We start from the raw sequence: 17,946 nt of genomic DNA, 5'->3' as shown, positions 1-17,946 counted from the left end.
GAAGAGGAATTATCTTGAGCCACAAATAAAATATACTAACAATAAGGATGGCCGATGTGCAGAAAAAGTTAACAATCACTGATATAGATAATGTACTTATCTGAGTATTAAAACTTCATTTTTAAAAAAATATTTTTTGTTGTAAAAGTAAAAGAGAGTAACAAAACACTAGTGCGATATCTGACACTGTTTTTGATAAACTAACGCATCAATATCTGTTTGGAGGGATGTAGTAGTGATTCTCAAGGTGCTCATCTGATATTTTGGTTCTAATTTTCCCCTTCTTGTGCTTCATCCTTGAAAGTAGTTGTTCACAAATATAGGTTCTGCCGAAAACCGATGACCTGAATTAGTGACACTGTCAAACATTTCTTCAGCCCCATGTGTTTGCAAAGTCTAAACACATTTTTACAAAAAATTCCCCTCCCCCAAAAAAATCACCATTTTGTGAAAAGAGATATGTATGTGTTTTTTTTTCTTTTTTTATTAGAAATCATACTTACCTAGGTGCAGGGGCGGACTGACCATTTGGAAACTCGGGCACTGCCCGAGGGCCCGGGGTCAGTAGGGGGCCCCATGAGATGCCCCTGGTACCTTTTTCATAGGCTTTTTTGAGTTTGGGCAAGGACACAGGGGCCCCATGATCCCCTATTGCCCAGGGCCCCATGGGTTGTCAGTCCGCCCCTGCCTAGGTGGATGCAGCATCAGTCCGATGCTACATCTGTTCTCCACTGGCTGTAACTGAGCGAGCAAAGACAATTGATTGCTCAGTTCTCAGTGCTCAGTGACTGTCAGTCACTGCTATCTGCTCTGTCACCACTCCCCCCTTCCCGCTCACTGAAGCTCTGGGCTGTGGAGGAGGAGTAAACGGCTGGCTAAGGCTCTCAGCGGATCGCTGAGAGGCTGAGCCAGTTGGCGTTCTAGGCTCCTGGGTGGATTTCGACCATTTGGGTTGGTTGAAACCGGGTCTCGACAGTGCAGAACAAACTGCACCCTTGTGTTCCACAGACGAAGTACAGCCAAATGAGCTACTGCAACAAGCTTCTTTCAGCAGGTTGGTAAGGAGCAAGAATTAAACATATGAAAAATGGCCTGTACCTCTACCTGCTGTTAAGTCAGAAAATAATTTTTGTAACATTTATTCAAGAGGGTAATGTATTTAGTGTCTGACTAGTACTTTTCTGTATTAAAGCCCAACTCAAATCTTGTTTTTTTTATTATTGTTACACAGGCAGCATAAAAAGTAAAGAATATGTGTAAAATATTGCAGCTGTTCAATTTGTAGATGTGGTGACTGCATTCGTTTTCCTTTTTAGAGCTAGTTTACACTTGTAGTAATTCTCTGAAGAGTGATACGCTTTCAGACTGTACAAAGCCATCCTGTGCCAGCAGCAAGCTGAAAAGCCAGACTGCTGCTTTTGTACAGAGTGCTTCAGGCCGGTCCTGTCTCCAAGGGTCTGCCAAACCCCAATACAGTCCTGCAATCCACAATGCTCATGTTGCTTGAGCAAAGTTGTTGATTGGAGCACTGTGCAGGGGGCACGTTTGGCCATTAGAGACCTGGATCGGACAGCTACACTGTGTCAGTGGTCCAGCTCTTCATTGTTCTACTAACGCAGGGCGGCTTTGTACAGTTTTAAGCACTCTCAAATAGTAAAGAAATGCCTTATTCTGCATACCAGTTGGGCGATGCAGGTGCATGGGGAAGGGTAAGTAAATGCTCATAGGTTGTCTGCAAAATAGAAAACGTGTAACTTGGACCTGTATGGACAAAGTACAGGTTCACTTTAAAGAGACCCTGTTACCAGGCCTTACTTTTTAAATAAAATTGTTGCCTCAGTAGCGTATAATAACAGGAATACTATAGAACAGTGGACTCCAAACTGCGGCCAGAGGGCTGGATGTGGCCCTTTGCTTCATTTTATCTGGCCGTTGGGGCATTATTCCCTCACTGTCAGCAACAGTGGGGCATAGTTCCTCCCACTGACACCAACAATGGGGCACTATTCCTCCCATTGACACCAATGATGGGGCGCTATTCCTCCCGCTGATACCAATGATGGGGCACTATTCCTCCCGCTGATACCAATGATGGGGCACTATTCCTCCCGCTGATACCAATGATGGGGCACTATTCCTCCCGCTGATACCAATGATGGGGCACTATTCTTCCCGCTGATACCAATGATGGGGCGTTATTCTTCCCACTGATACCAATGATGGGGCGTTATTCTTCCCACTGATACCAATGATGGGGCACTATTCCTCTTGCTGACACCAATGATGGGGCACTATTCCTCCCACTGACACCAATGATGGGGCACTATTCCTCCCGCTGATACCAATGATGGGGCGTTATTCTTCCCGCTGATACCAATGATGGGGCGTTATTCTTCCCACTGATACCAATGATGGGGCGTTATTCTTCCCACTGATACCAATGATGGGGCACTATTCCTCTCGCTGACACCAATGATGGGGCACTATTCCTCCCGCTGATACCAATGATGGGGCACTATTCCTCCCGCTGATACCAATGATGGGGCACTATTCCTCCCGCTGATACCAATGATGGAGCATTATTCTTCCCGCTGATACCAATGATGGGGCACTATTCCTCCCACTGATACCAATGATGGGGCACTATTCCTCCCGCTGATACCAATGATGGGGCACTATTCCTCCCGCTGATACCAATGATGGAGCATTATTCCTCCCGCTGATACCAATGATGGGGCACTATTCCTCCCACTGATAGCAATAGTGTGACACTATTCCTCCTCCTGCCACCAGTCATGGGGCATTTTTTACTGCCACGGACACCAGGACTTTTTCCACTCCCGCTGGGCACAGTCCGGCCTCCCTAATGATTGGCCCTTTGTTTAGAAAGTTTGGAGACACCTGCTATAGAGTGTTATTTGTATGAGGTCTCTGGGTCTGCTGGGGTACTACTGCTGCCACATCCAATATGGTGGTGCCCAGCAGCAGTTTTAGGCCTTTTGGATGTAATGCACAATAAGAATACAAGAAAAAAATTGTTGCTGAAGTGAATGGTCTGGAGACAAGACCTCTTTGAAGAGTGTCTGTGGTCTCCCTGTAGCTTGGCTTTCCATAATTTCTGACTTGCCATTCCTTGTTCTGCACGTTATTGCTGTGTGGATGTGGCTATCTTGGTAGAGGCGCAGAGCTTTGTTTCCTTATCTCCGAGCTTTCCTCCTGATGAATGGTGGGTGTATATTCATGAAGCATCAGGAGATGTGGAGAAAGTACAGATCCACAGAAGGAAAGAAGCAGAAACAAGGAGATCCTTGCACTGCAGGTCCCTGGGTACAACTTCTCTCCAGCAAGAAGAACAGTGAGCAGCACAATAATTACATCACCAAATTTCTTTCCAGATTTCATGAAACTAGCACTCAGAGGTAGCAATGCCTTAGATCCCACATAGCAGATATACAGCTATGTGACTGTAGACACACTTGCATGTCAGGGAAAACACTGCTATTTTTCAGGAGGAAGTCAACACAAAAGGTAAATCTTTCAGTGTAATGCTTTGGCACAATATGCATTTCTAGATATGCACCCCCCCCCGACCTCTCCATCACGACCAACAACGCCACCATCAGCCCCACGCCGCAAGCCAGAGTACTAGGTGTCATTCTAGACTCCAATCTGTCTTTCCAGCCCCAGATCCAATCGCTGACAAATTCATGCAGACTCCACCTCCGCATCATCTCCAAAATACGCACATTCCTAACTCCTGAAACTACAAAGCAACTCATTCACTCCCTTATCTCCCGATTTGACTACTGCAACTCCCTCCTCGTCGGCCTACCCCAACACAGGCTATCCCCGCTTCAGGCTATCCTGAATTCTGCGGCCAGACTCATCCACTTTACCAACCGCTCCGTATCCGCCACCCCCCTATGCCAATCCCTCCACTGGCTTCCGATTGCCCAACGCATAAAATTCTAAATATTACCATTGACGTACAAAGCTGTTCATAACACTGCCCCAAATTACATCACCGACCTGATATCCATCTACCACCCAAAACGCACTCTCCGCTCCTCACAAGACCTCCTACTCTCCAGTTCCCTGGTCTCCTCCTCCCATGCCTGTCTCCAGGACTTCTCCAGGGCTTCCCCCATCCTCTTGAACTCACTACCCCAATCTATCAGACTGTCACCTTCCCTCCTCACCTTTAGGCGCACCCTGAAAACCCATCTCTTCAGAGAAGCCTACCCCGCCCTCACCTAACTGCTGATCTCCTCTGCTCTTCCCACCACTCCATCTCCCACAATTATTTCCTCCTGTACCACTCTCCCCTCCCTCCTAGATTGTAAGCTCCAAGGAGCAGGGCCCTTGAACCCCTCGTGTATTGTATTGTCACTGTACTGTCTCGTGTACTGTCTGCCATTATAATATACAGCGCTGAGTAAACTGTTGGCGCTATATAAATACTGTATAATAATAATAATGTACTATAACATGGCAAATGTTTTTTTTTTTAGTTCAGGCCTATTTTTAATAACAAGTAGGTAAATAACCATTAAAAACAATGTATAGCCTCAGAAGTAAAATGACCCCATTTCACCACCTTAAATACATGCAGGTTAGTGAGCACATTGTAAAAATGCGTTTAACATTTCTCGTTTTACTATGAGCTGATGAAATCACATGGGGAACAAGGAGACCTCTAGTGGTTATTTAGGAGTAATACATGCTTTAATTACAAAAACAATATGTCTTTTATCCAATTAAATCTTGGGCATCTAAAATACATGGGAGTTAAAGGAGTTAAGTTCACCTTTTTTTTAAAAAAAAATAATAATACAGTGGGTATAGAAAGAATCACCCCTTTTAAAATAATCACATGTTGTTGCTTTGCAGCCTGAAGTTAAGACATACACTGTTTTTGTTTTATCCAGCTATATTTGTTCAAAGTGAAAGATATAACACCAACATGTCAGAAATTAAAAAACAAAATTCAAAAACAGAATCACTGACTTGGAAAAAGAAACACCTCCTTGTGTCAGTATTTTATTGAACCACTTTTGCTTTAATTGAAGGATCACCCCCTTGTGTCAGTATTTTGTTGAACCCCCTTTTGCTTTAATTACAGTCTTTAGTCTGTTGAGATTTGTCTCTTTTAACTTTGCACATCTAGACTTTGCAACATTTGCCTACTTTACTTTGCAGAACTGCTCAAGTTCAGTTAAATTTGATGGTGACCATTTGTGGACTGCAGTCTTCAAGTCATTCCACAGATGTTCAATAGGGTTTACGTCTGGGCTCTAGCTAGGCCATGCAAAGACATTCACCTTTTTCTCCTTCAACCTCTGTGTGGTCATTTTTGCCATGTGCTTTGGCGGTTTGATTGCGGGTGCAATGTCAAACTCCTGCAGACTGTCAGAACAGCTATCTCTACTCATTTTAGTAGTGCCCTTGCTGCTAATTGAAAATGACAAGTCCTCTGCCACAATGGAAGACAGTACTTGTAGTCTATTCATTCACAGGAAACTGTGAATGAATGATGTGGCTGTGTGTGTGGAGCACTGCATGGCCTCGCTGTATTTGACTTTTGACATCGTGTGTGTGGGGAGAGAATCCCCCACCTACTGTCACAATGTGGGATCGGGTCAGGGTACGGGCAGGTGCTTTAGTAACATGTTGCATGTTTTACCCTGAATATGGGTGTAACATTTTACTAAAGGTGAACTTCTCCTTTGAGAATCTTCATTCAAAGAAGTGTGGATATCCATTTATGTGAAAAGCATCAGGACATGATTGGGTATTCAAGTGAACAGTAATTTTGCTTTTAACATGATTGGATAACTGAAGGGAATATTCAAACATTTTTTTTGAGTGAAGATTCACAACTCCTTTAGTAAATCAGTGTCACTTTGTTTACAGATTAATTTTCGTATGAGCGTTTGTTCAAAAGCTTAAGCTATTTTATTTGTCTATTGAGGGACACAGGAAGTCTTAACCCTTTGGGTTACACTGCTATCTACAGGAGGATTGTATACTTAAAAACAAACTGTAGGCCTGCCCAAGTTATAATCCTGTTGGCATGCCTCAGTTTATGCTGGTGTCCTTTGAAAAGAGATGCATGAGAACTTTTCAAGATTCTTCTCTACACAGCTGCTGGTGGTTTCCCATTGGTTCACAGCTTTACAGTATGGTTTTCCCCAGCCTGAGTTTTGGACTGTACTGCCTTCAGACCCTGCTGGATATTGTAGGGTGAGCCTAGAAATGACTCTCAGAAACTGGGCACCATGTGGGTGCTTTCCAGGCTCAGTTCTGGTCAAGTAAGCTACAGAGCCATTTCCAGGTTCAGGGCTGCTGACATTGCCTCCTTACTTATCCTTTCTTTGAAGGCTGATTTTGTAAGTAGGCCATTTAAGCCAGGCAGCGGGAACTCCCACATTTTTATAGGTTACTGAGTTGCAGTTTTCACAGTTTCCTGCTGGCTTTGCTGTGAAAGAGGTTAATGCTATGGGACAGAGCTCTGATGTCATTCTGCTGGGTGGAACACTGCATGTGTGCACTCTCTGCTCTTTCCCACCCTACAGTGGTGAGGAAGTGTCTCCCTGCTGCTGCTTCTCCGACAAGGAGCCACCTTGAACTTCAGTTTTCAATCTGTTCCCTGTGCTTGCCTGAAGTGACTTTGGCCACTTTCAGCCACCCAACCCCCTGGTTGTGAAGCTTCACTTGTTACTAGGTGGACATAAAGATGCCCATTTACATTTACCCATTTTTGCAGCTCATGGACACTTTCTGCATTTTGGTGTAGGGTCTCATTACCAGTTTTTGGCCCTTCCATTAGTCCTTATGCACCTCAGTTGCTAATGTTAGTCCTCTGGTGCTCTCAGGGTATGCCCATTGTGGGACTCTTGGATGACATTCTGATGTAGAAAACATTCGACATGGGCTGTGCAGGACAATATATCTTTGACAGCACAGACATTGCAGATGTTCAGGTGGATCCCGAACCTTCACAAATCGTCAATGACTCAGAACCATCACTGGTGTTCTGGGGATGATTCTGGACACTTCTGAGACATGAGTGTTCCTTTCCTAGGAGAAACTTAAGACTCTCAGGTCTCATGCCTGGTTTCTCCAGTACAGAAGTTGTTTATTCCTTTTGTATGAGGTTTGAGACTGATGATCGTTTTCTTTGAGTTGGATCGCTTTTAATAAATTCTTTCTCTGGATATGCCAATTTGGTCAATGCAAGTACCAGGCTATCCTTGTTTTGGTGGCTTTGACATCTGGTGTTGGTGCCAGGGAAGTAATTTCTTTGTGTTCTGTTTGATCCTGAGAATGAACACCAGCTTGTCAAGCTTGGGGGAGGGGGGCAGGTTGTAGTCTTGGCCACTGGTGGTGCAGGGAACTTGTCTGTGGATGGAATGTTATTTCCTGATCAACATCTTTGAACTTCAGGTGATTGCAGTGACCAACCAGTTTGAATACATTTGGACAAAACCACAACAGTGGCATACATCCACCATTAGAGAGCAATAAAAATTCTCACTACGGCAAGAGAAGTAGAGCAGATGCTGTCTTGAGTGGAAATATGGGTTCCAGCCTTGTTAGCTGTTTATATTTCTGGCGTAGACCTTGTTCTTCCATCCATCTGTTTGCCTCCAGTTCACCAAAGGAAATTTCTGTCTATTGGTTGGAGGTACTTTGGGTTGTGTAAGTCTGCCTTTCAGCCTTCTTTCAAGAAGTCTAATTCTTTTTTTTTTCTCATCCTGGATGGACCAATGAAGGGCACCCAAGCTTTTATTTTTACCAGTGGGTGGCTGAGGTGTACTATTGTTCAGGCTTATGGTGTCAAGGATTGGGTTCCTACCTTTCGTGTTAAGGCTTCACGCAGTCTGCGAACGTCTTTTGGGTTTTTCTGCTGCAGGTAAGGCTACCACCTGGTCTTCTTTAAGTTCTACATGGAGGACATTTCTGCCTCATCTAATGCCAGCTTGGGGTGCAAGGATCTTCAGATGATTCTTTGAATTGCAGGTAGTCCCAGTTTGATGTTGTTTACATTGGGCCTGTTAGCAGTTATTTTCTATGCTACCAACCCTTAAATTGGACTGCATTTGGAAAGAAAGTATGTCTTTTGTACACATTTGTGAAAACATTTTTTTTCGAGTCCATTAAGGGATATAGATCCCACCCTGCTGTGTTAATGATCAAGCTATTTGGTATTTCTGTGCTACAAAATGGACAAAGCTGATAGTAGCTGGAGGTTATACTCTGGGCTGGCCTGCTGATTTGTGTTATTTATTTATTGTTTTGCCAGTGTCCCTGAAGGCAGCTGTATTTATTTATTATTTATTTATTTCAGGTACTTATATAGCGCCGTCAATTTACTCTGCACTTTACATATATATTGTACATTCACATCAGTCCCTAACCCTCGAGGGGTGTACAATCTAAGGTTCCTCGCTTACATTCATACATACACATACTAGGGCCAATTTAGACAGGAGCCAATTCACCTACCAGCATGTCTTTGGAGTGTGGGAGGAAACCTGAGTACCCGAAGGAAACCCACGCAGGCACAGGGAGAACATGCAAACTCCAGGCAGGTGGTGCCGTGATTGGGATTTGCACCAACGACCCTAGTACTGCCAGGCGGAAGTGAAGGAGCACAGGGGCAACTTTGGAAAGCATCATTGTCAGTCTAGGGGGAGGGAGGGTAGCATTAGCTTGACAAGCAGATTTAGATGCACTAACAAATTGAAGCTGAACTCCAGCTAACACTTTATAAGTGGTTACAGTAACAGTTTTTTTTCCTTTTGGGCTAAAGTTTTTACTTATAAATAAAGGCTTACAATTGTAAGCATCCATGTCAGTGTTAAATGGTTTCACTGGTCTTCCCAGTGAATGGATATGCATGGGGGGGTTGTCAGAACAAGTCTGATCATTGGAGGAGGGCAAGTTGATTTTCCAGCACAGCCAGCAAACTGATGGCATTGTGATTTCATGCCTAGTGTGGTCAGTTTTTAATAGGCAAGTAGAGGGGCTGTCGGGAACACTAGGGATTTTACACAAAGGAAGCAATACAAAGGATACTTTTTTCATACAATTACATGGTACAGCAGGCACATTTCAGAAATATGAAATGTTGGGTTTACATACTCTTTAACATAACAGTCTGCACTCTGGGGAATAAACATAGAAGCTGGTTGCACTGCAATGGGACAAGATTACCAAGTTCACCAACAGCATGCCTCAGTCTGATGCATTTCATCCAGAAGGGCTTAATCATACCTTTCCTGGGTAAAATGCTTCAATGAGGCAGACGTCTTGTGATCTTGTCATGGAACAATTACTGCCTTGACGTCGACGTCACACAAATATGCAGCCTCACAGAACTGGCCTTTTTTTCCATGGGGCCGCATATTTGCTTACCTGTCTTTGTGCTGGGAGCGCGTCGCACAGCACGCTCCCAGCAAAATGACCAGGGTGTCACTGAGAGCCCCTGTTCTCTTTCTAACAATCAGGACCAGGACTCCCAATTCCGGGTCACATGATCACTGTGATATCCTCTGAATGGCTATCACAGTGATCAGTCACTGTGAAGCCCACCCCCCCCCCCCCCCCTTGTTTTTTTTCTCTCTGAATAGAGGACAGAGATACACTGCATCTCTCTCTCTCTCCTTGCAGAAACAGAGAAAAAAAAAAAAGAAAAGAAAAAATACCTAGATCAAGGTTTGATCTAGTTCAGTGCCAGGGTTAGTGTTTAGGTCAAAGGTCAGGATTTTTAATTAATTTGTTTTTTTAATTGGTGTCAGTGTGTTTTAGGTCAAAAAACAAAATGCACACTATTGTGGGCTGTAGTACAGGGCTGTACTGGGCTGTAGTACAGGTACAAACAACAAATAACATACACATATATGGTATCGCTGCGATCGTCAAGAGCTGGAAAATTTATTTTGGGTTGTTCTTTGGTGGTAGGTTATGGAAGTAACAAGAAACACACAGCTAAATTTAAAAAAAAAATTTTTTTTTTACTATTTTGGGCCATTTTTCCTTTGATAATAAAAGAAAAAAATCAGGGGATAACCATTACCATTTACCACCAAATGAAAGCCCACTTTGTCCTGCAAAAAAACAAGGTATAATTCACCTGAATACACAAAGTAGTTGTGATGATATGTACGGTTTTACTAACACATGTCAAAGTTGTAAAATTTTACTTAGTCTTTAAGATTTGTTTTACCCTTAGGCGTGAAGGGGTTAAGTCTTGAAGTCTGGAGGTTGATGCTTAGCATCTTCCTTTGGTATTGTGTACATAGGGAGGAAGGGGAGGATTTCCATTTACACATTATGTTGCATGCATGCACTGAAAATGATGATGCTACAACTTTAAGTTGCAGCCAGATCTTCCCTGCGTGATGTCTGTTTCCCTTCTTGCGATGCACTATTAGAATATTTCTGGTGGACAGCTTGGCCGGGAATCCCAACTCTCTCCTCCTGGGATTTCCCACATAGCTCTCAATGTGTTTGATTTTCCGGAGACACACACACGTGGGAGGAAGCCTACAGCTTGAGGGGACAGAGTCCTTCATGCACTGTTTGTCTAGTAATCCTCCGGGGTGTTTGCTTAATGTATTCTGTTCCCACACTCTTTGAAAACAAGAGGCCAGAGTGTCAATGGAGAATGGCTGTGATCACATCACACTAAGGAGCCCCTTGGGAAAGCGTCCTCTTGTTTTCCCTTCTCTCCCATTGCTCTCCCAGCCAGGAAACAAACACAGGGCTCAGTTTGTGGAGCTGTGATAACAGATCCTTTTCTATCTCCACAACCTGCTCTCTCTATGGCCAGCCATGGTGGGCAGTAATATCTGCTTGTCACATCTATACATCAGGCATAAACATGTATGTAATAACATGCCCCATGCTGTTCTGTTTGCTTATCCATGCTCACTGTGTGGATTCCCAGAGTTATTTATTTTGTATAAGAATCCCCCTCTTATCTCTTGTGTCACTCCACTGCACACTTCCCCTGTTTACAGCCCAGGGTACACACAGCCAGTCAGTTTCTACAGGTATAAAAAAAAACAAGAAAATCATTCTGTCTGTGGTTACCTTCAGTGGGAATCATGCTGGAATTTGTGGTTTTAGGAGAATTGGACGTCTCAAACTCTGCAATATCTTCAAAATATGACCCTTCCTAACCAATGACACCGCAAAGCTAATTCACTCCCAGGTTATCTCTCGCCTTGACTGCTGTAACTCCCTCCTCATTGGCTTACCATTACATAGGCTATCCCCCCTCCAGTCCATCATGAATGCTGCCAGGCTCATCCACTTTACCAATCGTTCAGTGTCTGCCGCCCCTCTCTGCCAATCCCTGCATTGGCAGCCACTCACCCAACAAATTAAATTCAAAATACTAACAACTTACAAAGCCATCCACAACTCGCACCAGCTACATCACCAACCTGGTCTCAAAATACCAACCTAATCGTTCTCTTTGTTGCTCCCAAGACCTCCTGCTCTCTAGTTCCTTTGTCACCTCCTCCCATGCTTGAGCTTCTCCTGAGCCTCTCCCATCCTGTGGAATTCCCTACCCCAATCTGTCTGACTGTCTCCTGCTCTGTCCACTTTTAGGTGATCCCTGAAAACCTCTCTTCAGAGAAGCATATCCTGCCTCCACCTAACAACTGTACATGTATTTTCTCCATCAGCTAATCCCCCACAGTTATTATTATACAGTATTTATATAGCACCAATGGGTTTGCTCAGCGCTGTACAGTAGCAAGGGGGACAGAACATGAGACAAGACAGTAACAGTACAATACACGAGGGGTTCGAGGGCCCTGCTCTTTCGAGCTTACAATCTAGTTCTTACCTAGTTATTACCTTTTTGTATCAATGGACCCTCCGATTTTAGATTGTAAGCGGTAACAAGCAGGGCCCTCTGATTCCTCCTGTATTGAATTGTAACTGTACTGTTTGCCCTCATATTGTAAAGCACTGAGCAAACTGTTGGCACTATATAAATCCTGTATAATATTAATAAATATTTTAATAATAGTGGTGCAGTTTCTGTAAGTACCTATAGAGAGGATTATTGCAGTGTGCTTGATGCTCTGTGCTGAGAGAAGCTGACTCTGTGTTCTCTAGGAGTGCACAGGTATGCACACTGCTAGCTGTGAGATCACACTGTCACTGACAGCCACTGGCCTCCACTAACCATCAGGTACCAATCAAGGTGGTGAGCAGGTGCAGCTAAGGAGGGCAGCAGTTAAGTGAACACTCATGATATTCATGGGAAAGCACAGGTCCACTTTAAAGCTGGCACTACACATATAGACTTTTTCCGTATTCCATTTCCTTCATCTACATTAGCAGCGCAGATGAATGAATCCCCCACTATGGCTACTGCATTTTGACAGTCGGCCCCAGCAAATATCCAAATACCTAAACAGTGGCTGTATCTGATTCTATGCAGAAGCTGCTTGGCTGACTATTTTTCTCCCGGCTCCTTTGATTTTTCAGTCAAGAAATATCAGGTGGGAGGTGGCTTATAGATCCAACCACTGAGCGAGTTTCTGCCATTAAAGTGGAACATCACTGTTAGGAATGGACTGGCCAGCAATGGTGGGACTCACCTGCCTTTTGATCTGCAGTACCAGGGCTGGCCAGCGGGTGCTCCCAGCAATCAGAGACTCAACCTTTCAGCCAGCTAACACCTGGAACTGATGATGCTGGGGTATTTAAGGGATGGCCAGACCCACAGACTCTGCCTTGGTGTTGTGTTTGTCCTGGGCCCTGTATCTGTCCTGCATCCTGTTTCTGTCCCTCTGCACTACGCTGCTTGTTACCTGTTTTGATCTCTGGCTTGTGACCCTGACCATCCCTCTGCCTGACCCTCTGTACTACGCTGCTTGCTACCTGCTGAACCTGGCCTGTGACCCCGACCATTCTCTGCTTGCTCCTCCTGTACCTACCTGCCCAATTGATATTGACCCGGCCTGCCTGACGACGCTTGCTTGTATGTACTGTTATCTGTGGGTGGTTTGGTTTGTTTGCACTGTATTATGTTTAGTATTGCACTGCGTTTATGTTTGTATGGTTAGTGTTAATAAATTGTATTGTTTATCACATATCTGAAGTCTGCGTTTCCCTGCATCAGTCACACACCTCTGGTCATACCTGGGAGCCCTGACAATCACTCTCTCAGTCAACATGGACTGTTTTAAATCCTATTGCTGTTAACTTTAGTAAATGGATAGAAAAGTAAATCATATTTACTTGTTTTAACTTTTTTTTTTTTTAACTTCAGTTACTTCTTGGTTTCCATGCCTAGGCAAATTATGTTATCCATCCCAGGTGTCTTCAGGAGGGTGGGTGGGGTTTTTGCAGCTAAGCACACCCTTCTGCCTGCATGCCTGAACTAAGGGCAGATGGATTCCAGGAAGGAAATGCTACATGAACCATCTGCCCTTACTCAAGATGACCACCACGGTCATAAATGCTAGGGGGGTGTTTTTCAAAAGTGATTTCCCAGCAAAATAAAGCATGGAGACATGGATGGATGGGTGAGTTTGCTTAGAATATTAAAAATTAATGAAATAGCATTTTTGGGTTATGAGGCTCAGATGCAGTGCAGTTCCACTTTAAGAACTGGCCAAAATTTGAACAGATAGATTGTAAGCTGCATGAGCTGGGCCCTCCTATTCCTTCTGTATTGAACTGTATTGTAATTGTACTTTTGGCACTATATAAATCATGTATAATAATACAAATAAAAAATAGGATCTCAGACCTACAAGCAGTGCATTGTTTTCATTGAGTCAGTGGACTCTAAGGCAGGCCATGCATTAGGCAATATTATTTTCTGCAACCACAGGTTTCAGGAAAGAAAATCACTCAATTCCCCCATCAACACATTCAGTGTTGATGGGGGAATCCCTCCCACAGTGCTTTTGCCTTCCCTGCTGGCAGAACACAATGATCACTGGTGGTGGTTATAGCTACCGGAAGTGATTGTATGAAAAAAATCCAATAGGTTGGTTGTACTGAAGTTTTTCAGTAGATTCAGCCTGCCTATAGATGGACCGAAATGTATCCAGTTCCTGCTAACCGGCTGAATTTTGATCCGTCTATGGCCAGCTTTAGACTGAGGATCACTAAAGGGAAAACAATTGTGTAGCACTGCAAAGTAGGAGGTAGATCACGTGTATACTTGCATTTAATGAGGAAATTTTGCTATCCCCATGTGTATATATAATTGCAGATTATGTCTAGTAACTATAATGTAAGCATCATCTGCTTTATATGGTGTACATCAATCTGAGGTTTACATGTATAGCTAAAAAACACAAAACCCTGAAAGTCTTTTAAGGCTCACACAAAACACCTTTTCTTTTCACACCCAGTATGCAATAAATATCCAAAGTAAGTCCAAAAAAGGTCCACAACACAAATAGTCCACAAATTCAGTTTTCCATCTTCCAAATCATGCAAATATCCCGAATACCTCAAAATAAGGGAAACTACATATAGTGCATTACCCTTAGTTGTAAAGAATACATACAAGTTTACTAATAATAATAAAAAATATATATATATATCAAATGCACTCCTATAAAAAGTGATCAAAAATTACACCGCACTCAGTGAAATAACCAAAACTTCATTATAAAATTAATCATAATCAATCTGTGACTTTTCCACTCGTGATAAAACAAATCACATAAAAAAACACACTCTGTGAAATTGTGTTCAAACCGGTGGTTCCACACTTTAGTAGGATAACATACAATTACCCTCTCTCAGTTGTTACCTATATAATAGGTATATAAACACTCCAAGGTGATATTCCCTTCCTCCCTGTAGATGTATCCGCTTTCAATCTCTTCCGTTCCTCATAAGGTAGAAAGGATAACTCAGTGTAGTATATAAAGATAATACATACATTTTATTAGCATCTTACATTAGAAAAATGAACTGTCCATCTTCCAGTACAGACACAGCCAAAATCAGAACAAAAGATGGCCACGCCGCTCCTTCCGGTATTGCGTCTGCCGTCACGCGCCTGACGTCACGCGCCTGACGTCACGACCCTGACGCGTTTCGTCACTTTCGACTTCTTCCTAAGGGACTTTTAAGGCTCGCTTAATGTTTAGGAAAATATACTGAATTATTTGAACTTCTTTTCTTTTTCTCTATGAAGAAGAATGCTAAGAAAATTCTTCCAAAGTGAGGAAAATTCCCTCTAAAGGTGGCTATAGATGGATCAAAATTTGGCTGGTTCAGCAGGGACTCGCTCAGTTTCAATCAGTGTGTGACTGTCTCTGACAGAAGCTGATCATTAGATTGACTTCTGTCAATTGAACTAGTTGGAAAATGTTTCAGTCAGCGGCTGCAGCAGCAGAATACGATGTCCCAGCAAGGAAGAGATTCCTCCATCCAGCTGGAATTTGTTAGTTTTTTTTTTTCATTCCTCCAGCTTTAGACAGTTGTCCCCCATTGGAGGGTTTCCTCTCTGCTGTTTTGTTTTGTTTTTTTGTTTTTTTTATTACATTGTTTACGATTTGATCATTAAGATTCTTTTGGGACTATTACTAAGCTAATGTAGTATATCTCATATGTTTCAGGGATATATTGAGTTGATTCATATTTGCTCATATCTGACGTTTATTAGGAGTGAGACATTTATTAGTCATTTTTTTGGTTCCTCTCTGCTCTTATTCCAGTGACAATTCATTATTTGGGTTTTCCTTCACTTTCAGTAACCACTGTCATCATGACAAATACAGAGGTTGAATCTCTCCACTATGGACTAAAGCTGGAATAAAAACCTAAAGGATTTTAATCCTTTCCTTCTCTACTAAAAATAAAAAAAAACAAAATTGCTTTAGGTACATATGAGCTCAGTCAGGACTGTTTTTTCTTTGGGCCGGTTTACACCATGCCCGCTTCTGAATCGCTCAGGAAGGTTTTATGGGTACCTGTGCAATTTCAGTCTGTTCATTTTGAATGGGCTAAAATCGCACCGCACCAGAAGTAGTGCATGTAGTACTCTTTAAAATGCACTGCAACCAGATTACATGGTACAAAAGTACCATGCGATCTGGTGTCAGGTAAACAGACTGCGTTTGCGACATTTTTGGGGTGTCAACTTTTTATTGATATCTGCTACAAATCACAAATGTAGTGCGTTTCGCATGCAGTTTGAATCGCGCAGGAACGCACAGCTCATTCCTGTGCTATTCAGATGTGGGCATGGTGTGAACCGGCCACTGAAGGTGGAAATCCAGCCCCCACAGTTGTACAGGATTCTCTCCTGTGCTGGAATTGCTTACTCTGATTTCACTGCACACTGTGCTTCTCACAGTGTGGATTAAAAGCTGCAACAAGTCAGATAAAGTCTCATTTTCTGGCTAGAGGACATCCCGCATCATCTGGCACTTTCCTTCCCATCCTTACTGTCCCTGGCCCATCCCTTTCATTCATTGGATGTCAGTTATTTCAATCATGAAGGCTCAGCTACACATGCTGGTGTTACCTAGGGTAGTCCACATGCAAATGCAGCTTGTCTAGGAATGCCTACTCCTCTAGGCTGATATGCATCCATCAAGACCATTTAATATTTGCATTGCACATTGCTTGCAGCATAGCTGATGAGTGTTGATTTATGGTGTTTTGATGTCTTCAGGAATCTATGCGCAGCACCCTGCCAGCCCTTTCCACCAGTCATGATCTGCCTACATTGCATGGAGAAGAATAGGGACCCAGTGAAAACAGAGTTTTTATTTAAAATATGTACACAACATGTTGATTGGGTGGAGGGAAGCAGGGGAGATAAACCAGGAAAGACAAAATATAAGTAGAATAAACTTCAGTTAGATTGTACGGGGACTGATGTGAATGCACAATATATATGTAAAGCTCTGCGTAAATTGATGGCACTATACAAGTACCTGAAATAAATAAACAAAGTGGAACCAAGTGAAAAACAAATATCAGAGATGCATCCCATGTACTAATATATTTTGTTAGAAATCTGTATTTTATTAATGTTACCTCTATGTTTAGGCATAGAATCCAATATCGAATGAAATGATAAAGTCCTTTTTTGGTTCGGATGTTATTTGGGTAAGGTTTAATATAAGATATGTTGGACTTCTATGTACTTCTCACTTGAAGGTGCTGTGAGCTGCGCTGTGCATGAACTACAATGAAAAGCCTGGTATTGTGCTCTGCTACCTGGAATTTTCATGCATTTACAACAGTGGACAGATGTTGAATCTGGTTTGAGATTGGGTAAATGATTAAAGCAGGGGTCTGTATTGTGTCTCAGTACATAGATGGGTTGTTGCAGCCAGGGTTGATGTCTCTGTAGACAGTTCAAGGTATGATGCAAGCTTTGTGTCACACTGTCTCCATGCTCTCTCTTCTTTCTAACAAGACTCTCTTGTATTCTAGGGAGATTTGATGAGTGTGTGATAGAGGAGAGACGCCAGTGTGCCGAAGATTTGCTTCAATTTTCCGCCAACATCCCGGCTCTCTACAACAGCTCGCAGCTGGAGGAGTTCTTTAGGGTAAATATTGTCTGGGAGCTTGTGGTAATTTTATATCATTTTTATCCATCTTTATCATCCATGCATACACATTTTGTAGAAAGATAAAAACAGTCTGAGATTCTTTAAAAATCTATCCAACGAGGGGAATACAATGGTGCAGCCAGAATCTGGACCAGCTGGGCATGGCAACCAGTCAGCTTCTATCTTTTGTTTTTAAAGCTTAGCTGAGAAAGCTGAAGATAGAAGCTGATTGGTTACTGTGCACTGCTGCTCGAGATTCCGTCTCTATCAGTTTTAGTAAATTCCCCAGTGTATTTTTTAATGCATCTGGTGTGTATTTTTAAAGGGTAACTCCACTTCTATGGGAAAAAAAGTGAATTAAGAAAATAATATAGCG

The 17,946-nt window shown here is 42.9% G+C and overlaps 1 protein-coding gene across 2 annotated transcripts in view; it reads left to right on the top strand.

Annotated features, from left to right (window-relative positions):
* The window catches only part of RPS6KC1 (ribosomal protein S6 kinase C1), a 227,383-nt gene that overhangs the window by 18,163 nt on the left and 191,274 nt on the right, over positions 1-17,946 (top strand). For both annotated transcript variants that reach the window (XM_089677776.1, XM_089677777.1), the window contains exon 4: positions 17,452-17,567. In XM_089677776.1, the coding sequence (XP_089533902.1) occupies positions 17,452-17,567 (116 nt within the window). The remainder of the gene's footprint in view (positions 1-17,451; positions 17,568-17,946) is intronic.

Source organism: Staurois parvus, unplaced genomic scaffold (assembly GCF_062004578.1).
Source record: "Staurois parvus isolate SC_StPar_1 unplaced genomic scaffold, SC_StPar_1.0 ptg000192l, whole genome shotgun sequence".
NCBI lineage: Eukaryota > Metazoa > Chordata > Amphibia > Anura > Ranidae > Staurois > Staurois parvus.
The sequence above is the reverse complement of the archived record's forward strand: the minus strand, read 5'-3'. Positions and strand labels throughout refer to the sequence as shown.